The sequence below is a fragment of the Oncorhynchus nerka genome, linkage group LG14 (assembly GCF_034236695.1).
Source record: "Oncorhynchus nerka isolate Pitt River linkage group LG14, Oner_Uvic_2.0, whole genome shotgun sequence".
Lineage (NCBI taxonomy): Eukaryota > Metazoa > Chordata > Actinopteri > Salmoniformes > Salmonidae > Oncorhynchus > Oncorhynchus nerka.
Window position 1 is genome coordinate 87,896,922 of NC_088409.1, and position 7,835 is coordinate 87,904,756.

At 42.7% G+C, this 7,835-nt stretch overlaps 1 protein-coding gene across 1 annotated transcript in view; it reads left to right on the forward strand.

Annotated features, from left to right (window-relative positions):
• Positions 1-204: 204 nt before the first annotated feature.
• The window catches only part of pdgfd (platelet derived growth factor d), a 100,107-nt gene continuing 92,476 nt past the window's right edge, over positions 205-7,835 (forward strand). Inside the window, exon 1 of the mRNA XM_065000514.1 lies at positions 205-958. Coding sequence (XP_064856586.1) covers positions 835-958 — 124 coding nt within the window. The 5' untranslated portion in view covers positions 205-834. The remainder of the gene's footprint in view (positions 959-7,835) is intronic.

Consider the following 7,835-nt stretch of genomic DNA (forward strand, 5'->3'; position numbering starts at 1 on the left):
TCAGACATGGTTTCCACTTATTCAACAGGCGCTTCAACAAGTGAATTCATGTCAGAGTTCTTCCCGGGACAAATTTTGCCCAGAGGGCATACTTTATTAGTGTCAGTGTGCAATGCTGTCAGTGACTCTTCTCCTGTTCATTTCGTCTCCAGTCAAGTTTCTTTCTCGCTGAAAATTCCCTTCCTGGCTCCTTCTCACTCTCTCTTTGTGTGAGTATGTGTGTCTGACTGTGACTGTAATCTCCCACGTTCTTTTTTCCGCTAAAATGTTCCTTCTGGCCTATTTCCTCGTCCCGGATCACGGAAGAGGGACAACCCTCCTCTACTGAAGTCTGCCCCTCTGATCAACTGACCGACTGAAGATTCACACACAAGTGTGTGTGTAGAGAGCTACGGCGAGAGACACACAATCTTAGCCTCGAAGTTCAGTTGTTGGAACGCATTTCCAGCTCGCTCTGATATCAGAGAAGTTAAAGGAATGTGGACTATTTCTCATGGAATTACCCGTGAGGATTAACTCGCGATAAGAAATCGGCGCCCGTGCTTGTGTTTGACCGTGGACGGGAGTATATGTCTGAGGTATATGAACCTGCTCGGTGTTCTGTAGCCGCAGAGCTCATGCATGGTGAGTTTGAGACAGGCAGTTTGCTCCAGTCCAACTTCACAGTGAAAAGCAAATCGGGAGAAATGATGCGAACAGCACAAAAGTTTTAAGCAAACTTTTACTTGAGTCTCTAGAGAAAACACGAGTAGGTAATTGGTCTCTTTTCAGAACAGTAAATTGTCCTTCCACGTTTGGGAATTTATTTTACGGTGTGCAAACGCCACGGACAGAATGAACATCACTGGGCGCGTGGTACTTGCGCTGTTGCTCGCCCTGCTGGTGGGCTTTACCGGGGGCACACAAGCCCAAGTAGTGTCCGCCAAGGTAATGCGGTCGTCAAACGTGAGGCGAGATGGTGAGTCTCAGTTTTTGATTTGTGTAAGTCAATTTTGTGTGAATGTACAGTAACAAGTGTTTCAACAACAAAGCAACTGGTGTTTTGGACGAACTGTCTGTAGCCTATAATGGGTGGTAATATGGTTACTCTTAGTAATGAATTGAGTTCTGATCACAATGGATTTATACTTGCAGTTGTTTTGTTACAGATGACATTGAAAGAGGTCCTTATGAACAATGTTGGTTAATTAGGCCTAGACACATCAGACTTCTACAATGTATTCTAAAATATCCACATTAACAATACTCAATTGAATTATAAAACAATGAAAGGTGAATATAGAACTATAGAAGTTGAATGTAATCTTGATAGACAGTCCATGTCATAAGTGGCCTGTCAGGAGAAGCCTAGATGTTGTTTCATCTAGTGGTGTGTATGTCTTAGTCCGTGGTGATGAACGACCTGCCTACACCAGGGAAGTCAGCTTCCTGTGTTGACCTGTTCAAATGACCTAGACACTCTATTGTTACTTTGTCTGAGAGAGAGACAGAGGGAGAGCGGAGGTGATCGAGAGCAGAGGAGTGAAGGCAGATGAGAGGGAATGAAAGAGACAGCTGCATGGGGCAATGGAAAGAATAGGGGGAAAGACAAACCGAAAGGGCGAGAGACCCCATTTAGGATATAGGGCACAGGCAGCAGGAGGAGAAGAGAGAGTACCAGTTGAGTTTTCTGACCTGTGAATATTGTTGACCTGCTGGTCCTCAGTGTTGTAGAACCACAGTAACATTGTCCTCCGTGTTCTAGAACCACAGTAACATTGTCCTCAGTGTTCTACAACCACAGTAACATTGTCCTCCGTGTTCTAGAACCACAGTAACATTGTCCTCAGTGTTGTAGAACCACAGTAACATTGTCCTCAGTGTTCTAGAACCACAGTAACATTGTCCTCCGTGTTCTACAACCACAGTAACATTGTCCTCCGTGTTCTACAACCACAGTAACACAGTAACATTGTCCTCCGTGTTCTAGAACCACAGTAACATTGTCCTCAGTGTTGTAGAACCACAGTAACATTGTCCTCAGTGTTGTAGAACCACAGTAACATTGTCCTCAGTGTTCTACAACCACAGTAACACAGTAACATTGTTCTTAGTGTTGTAGAACCACAGTAACATTGTCCTCAGTGTTCTACAACCACAGTAACATTGTCCTCAGTGTTCTACAACCACAGTAACATTGTCCTCAGTGTTCTACAACCACAGTAACATTGTCCTCCGTGTTCTACAACCACAGTAACATTGTCCTCCGTGTTCTAGAACCACAGTAACATTGTCCTCAGTGTTGTAGAACCACAGTAACATTGTCCTCAGTGTTCTACAACCACAGTAACATTGTCCTCAGTGTTCTACAACCACAGTAACATTGTCCTCAGTGTTCTACAACCACAGTAACATTGTTCTTAGTGTTCTACAACCACAGTAACATTGTCCTCAGTGTTCTACAACCACAGTAACACAGTAACATTGTCCTCAGTGTTCTACAACCACAGTAACATTGTCCTCAGTGTTCTACAACCACAGTAACACAGTAACATTGTCCTCAGTGTTCTACAACCACAGTAACATTGTCCTCAGTGTTCTACAACCACAGTAACACAGTAACATTGTCCTCAGTGTTCTACAACCACAGTAACACAGTAACATTGTCCTCAGTGTTCTACAACCACAGTAACATTGTCCTCAGTGTTCTACAACCACAGTAACATTGTCCTCAGTGTTCTACAACCACAGTAACATTGTCCTCAGTGTTCTACAACCACAGTAACATTGTCCTCAGTGTTCTACAACCACAGTAACATTGTCCTCAGTGTTCTACAACCACAGTAACACAGTAACATTGTCCTCAGTGTTCTACAACCACAGTAACATTGTCCTCAGTGTTCTACAACCACAGTAACACAGTAACATTGTCCTCAGTGTTCTACAACCACAGTAACACAGTAACATTGTCCTCAGTGTTCTACAACCACAGTAACATTGTCCTCAGTGTTCTACAACCACAGTAACACAGTAACATTGTCCTCAGTGTTCTACAACCACAGTAACACAGTAACATTGTCCTCAGTGTTCTACAACCACAGTAACATTGTCCTCAGTGTTCTACAACCACAGTAACATTGTCCTCAGTGTTGTAGAACCACAGTAACATTGTTCTTAGTGTTGTAGAACCACAGTAACATTGTCCTCAGTGTTCTACAACCACAGTAACATTGTCCTCAGTGTTCTACAACCACAGTAACATTGTTCTTAGTGTTGTAGAACCACAGTAACATTGTCCTCAGTGTTCTACAACCACAGTAACATTGTCCTCAGTGTTCTACAACCACAGTAACACAGTAACATTGTCCTCAGTGTTCTACAACCACAGTAACACAGTAACATTGTCCTCAGTGTTCTACAACCACAGTAACACAGTAACATTGTCCTCAGTGTTCTACAACCACAGTAACACAGTAACATTGTCCTCAGTGTTCTACAACCACAGTAACACAGTAAAATTGTCCTCAGTGTTCTACAACCACAGTAACATTGTCCTCAGTGTTCTACAACCACAGTACCACAGTAACACAGTAACATTGTCCTCAGTGTTGTAGAACCACAGTAACATTGTCCTCAGTGTTCTACAACCACAGTAACATTGTCCTCAGTGTTCTACAACCACAGTAACATTGTTCTTAGTGTTGTAGAACCACAGTAACATTGTCCTCAGTGTTCTACAACCACAGTAACATTGTCCTCAGTGTTCTACAACCAGTAACACAGTAACATTGTCCTCAGTGTACAACCACAGTAACACAGTAACATTGTCCTCAGTGTTCTACAAACAGTAACACAGTAACATTGTCCTCAGTGTTCTACAACCACAGTAACACAGTAACATTGTCCTTAGTGTTCTACAACCACAGTAACACAGTAACATTGTCCTCAGTGTTCTACAACCACAGTAACATTGTCCTCAGTGTTCTAGAAACCACAGTAGAACCACAGTAACATTGTCCTCAGTGTTACAACTACAGTAACATTGTCCTCAGTAACACAGTAACATTGTCCTCAGTGTTGTAGAACCACAGTAACATTGTCCTCACAGTAACCACAGTAACATTGTCCTCAGTGTTCTACAACCACAGTAACACAGTAACATTGTCCTCAGTGTTCTACAACCACAGTACCACAGTAACACAGTAACATTGTCCTCAGTGTTCTACAACCACAGTAACACAGTAACATTGTCCTCAGTGTTCTACAACCACAGTAACACAGTAACATTGTCCTTAGTGTTCTACAACCACAGTAACATTGTCCTCAGTGTTCTACAACCACAGTAACACAGTAACATTGTCCTCAGTGTTCTACAACCACAGTAACACAGTAACATTGTCCTCAGTGTTCTACAACCACAGTAACACAGTAACATTGTCCTCAGTGTTCTACAACCACAGTAACATTGTTCTTAGTGTTGTAGAACCACAGTAACATTGTTCTTAGTGTTGTAGAACCACAGTAACATTGTTCTTAGTGTTGTAGAACCACAGTAACATTGTCCTCAGAGTTCTGTTCTTTTCTTACCTGTAGTCATAGCTACCTTGTTGACCTGGTCATCCTCAGTGTTGTAGAACCACAGTAACACTAACAACCCACAGGTGTCATTTAGTTTAGCCTGGAGACTACAGCCACATCCACAGCAGAATGCCTACATTATAACAGTCTGCCTCTCTAATTCACACACAGCTGTCTGCTATGAGCCTCTTTCTGGGCAGAGAAAGAGGAAAATACCACAGTATCACTTACACCTCTGTGCCATGCTCTAGGCCCTGGTTCGTGTGTGTGTGTGTGTGTGTGCATGTACGCTCCGTATGCCGTATCAACTAAGAGTCTCAGCGGGAGAGGCCCATCCTAATGGATTGGGTCATTTGGGTCTGTATGCAGATTGTTGTTAGGTTGATCTGATCTCCAGTTTTTTGGATCCTTTCAATACTCCAACCTCCCTTTACTTCTGACAGGTGTGTGTGTGTGGACACATTAGCAACATTCATCAAAATTGTTAAAAGGTGATGAAAAAAATTGTAACAAATGCAACAGTTGGACAATGAAGATCCTACAAACTGTTTGATTAAAAAAAGAATAATAATAAAATAAAATACAAATAAAAAAATAATATAAAAATAAATGTGTGTGTGTAAAATATGTGTGTGTGTGTGTACGTATACATACAGTTGAAGTCGGAAGTTCACATACACCTTAGCCAAATACATTTCAACTCAGTTTTTCACAATTCCTGACATTTAACCCTAGTAAAAATTCCCTGTTTTAGGTCAGTTAGGATCACCACTTTATTTTAACAATGTGAAATGTCAGAATAATAGTAGAGAGAATTATTTATTTCAGATTTTATTTCTTTCATCACATTCCCAGTGGGTCAGAAGTTTACATACACTCAATTAGTATTTAGAAGCATTACCTTTAAATTGGTTAACTTGGGTCAAATGTTTTGGATAGCCTTCCACGAGCTTCCCACAAAAAGTTGTGTGAATATAGGCCCAGAACCTCCTGACAAAGCTGGTGTAACTGAGTCACGTTTGTAGGCCTCCTTGCTCGAACACACTTTTCAGTTCTGCCCACAAATGTTCTATAGGGTTGAGGTCAGGGCTTTGTGATGGCCACTCCAATACCTTGACTTTGTTGTCCTTAAGCCATTTTGCCACATCTTTTGAAGTATGCTTGGGGTTATTGTCCAATTGGAAGACCCATTTGCGACCAAGCTTTAACTTCCTGACTGATGTCTTGAGATGTTGCTTCAATATATCCACATAATTTTAATTTTCAAGCCTCATGATGCCATCTATTTTGTGAAGTGCACCAGTCCCTCCTGCAGCAAAGCACCACCACAACATGATGCTGCCACCCCGTGCTTCACGGTTGGGATGGTATTCTTCGGCCAGCAAGCCTCCCCCTTTTTCCTCCAAACATAACGATGGTCCTTATGGCCAAACAGTATTATCTTTGTTTCATCAGACTAGAGGACATTTCTCCAAAAAGTACGATCTTTGTCCCCATGTGCAGTTCCAAACCGTAGTCTGGCTTTTTTATGGCGGTTTTGGGGCAGTGGCTTCTTCCTTGCTGAGCGACCTTTCAGGTTATGTCGATATAGGACTCGTTTTTACTTGATATAGATACTTTTGTACCTGTTTCCTCCAGCATCTTCACATGGGCCTTTGCTGTTGTTCTGGGATTGATTTGCACTTTTCACACCAAAGTATGTTCATCTCTAGGAGACAGAACGCGTCTCCTTCCTGAGCATTATGGCGGCTGCGTGGTCCCATGGTGTTTATACTTGCATACTATTGTTTGTACAGATGAACGTGGTACCTTCAGGCATTTGGAAAATTCTCCCAAGGATGAACTAGACTTGTGGAAGTCTACAATTTTTTTCTGAGGTCTTGGCTGATTTCTTTTGATTTTTCCATAATGTCAAGGAAAGAGGCACTGAGTTCGAAGGTAGGCCTTGAAATACATCCACAGGTACACCTCCAATTGACTCAAACTATTTCAATTAGCCTATCAGAAGCTTCTAAAGTCATGACATTTTCTGGAATTTTCCAAGCTGTTTAAAGGCACATTCAACTTACTGTATGTAAACTTCTGACCCACTGGAATTGTGATACTGTGAATTGTAAGTAGTTTTGCATAGTTCCACAAGTATGTCAGTAGCAGGATACCCTCAGATTAAAAATCAACAGGCTTGGCCGTAAATAACACCTATCTATACACACACACACACACACACACCTGTCTACATACTTTACATTGTTTGCAAGATCAGACATAATACCACTGTATCCCAGTGTTCATTTTTGGAAGTTGTTTTAATTTCAGGCTCGTTGATATGATTGGACCAAGGCGCAGCGTGTATAGAGTTCCACATGTTTTAATTTCAGGCTCGTTGATATGATTGGACCAAGGCGCAGCGTGTATAGAGTTCCACATGTTTTAATTTCAGGCTCGTTGATATGATTGGACCAAGGCGCAGCGTGTATAGAGTTCCACATGTTTTAATTTCAGGCTCGTTGATATGATTGGACCAAGGCGCAGCGTGTATAGAGTTCCACATGTTTTAATTTCAGGCTCGTTGATATGATTGGACCAAGGCGCAGCGTGTATAGAGTTCCACATGTTTTAATTTCAGGCTCGTTGATATGATTGGACCAAGGCGCAGCGTGTATAGAGTTCCACATGTTTTAATTTCAGGCTCGTTGATATGATTGGACCAAGGCGCAGCGTGTATAGAGTTCCACATGTTTTAATTTCAGGCTCGTTGATATGATTGGACCAAGGCGCAGCGTGTATAGAGTTCCACATGTTTTAATTCATCGAAACTCACCAACAAAACAATAAACAGCAAACGAGACGTAACGACTGGAGTGCTCACAGGCACTACACAAAAACAAGATCCCACACACTAAGGTGGGAAAAAAGGCTGCCTAAGTATGATCCCCAATCAGAGACAACGATAGACAGCTGCCTCTGATTGGGAACCATACCCGGCCAACAAAGAAATAGAAAAACTAGAATGCCCACCCAAATCACACCCCGACCCTAACCAAATAGAGAAATAAAAAGGCTCTTTAAGGTCAGGGCGTGACAGTACCCCCCCTCCTCCATGGGGGAGGGTCTGGGTGGGCATCTAGCCTCTGTGGCGGCTCCGGTTCGGGACGTAGACCCCGCTCCTCTCGCTGATCCCTCCGCTTCCGTGGAACCGGACCGTGGATCGTCGCCGGGGACTCCGGACCGTAGATCGTCGCCGGGGACTCGGACCGTAGATCGTCGCCGGGGACTCC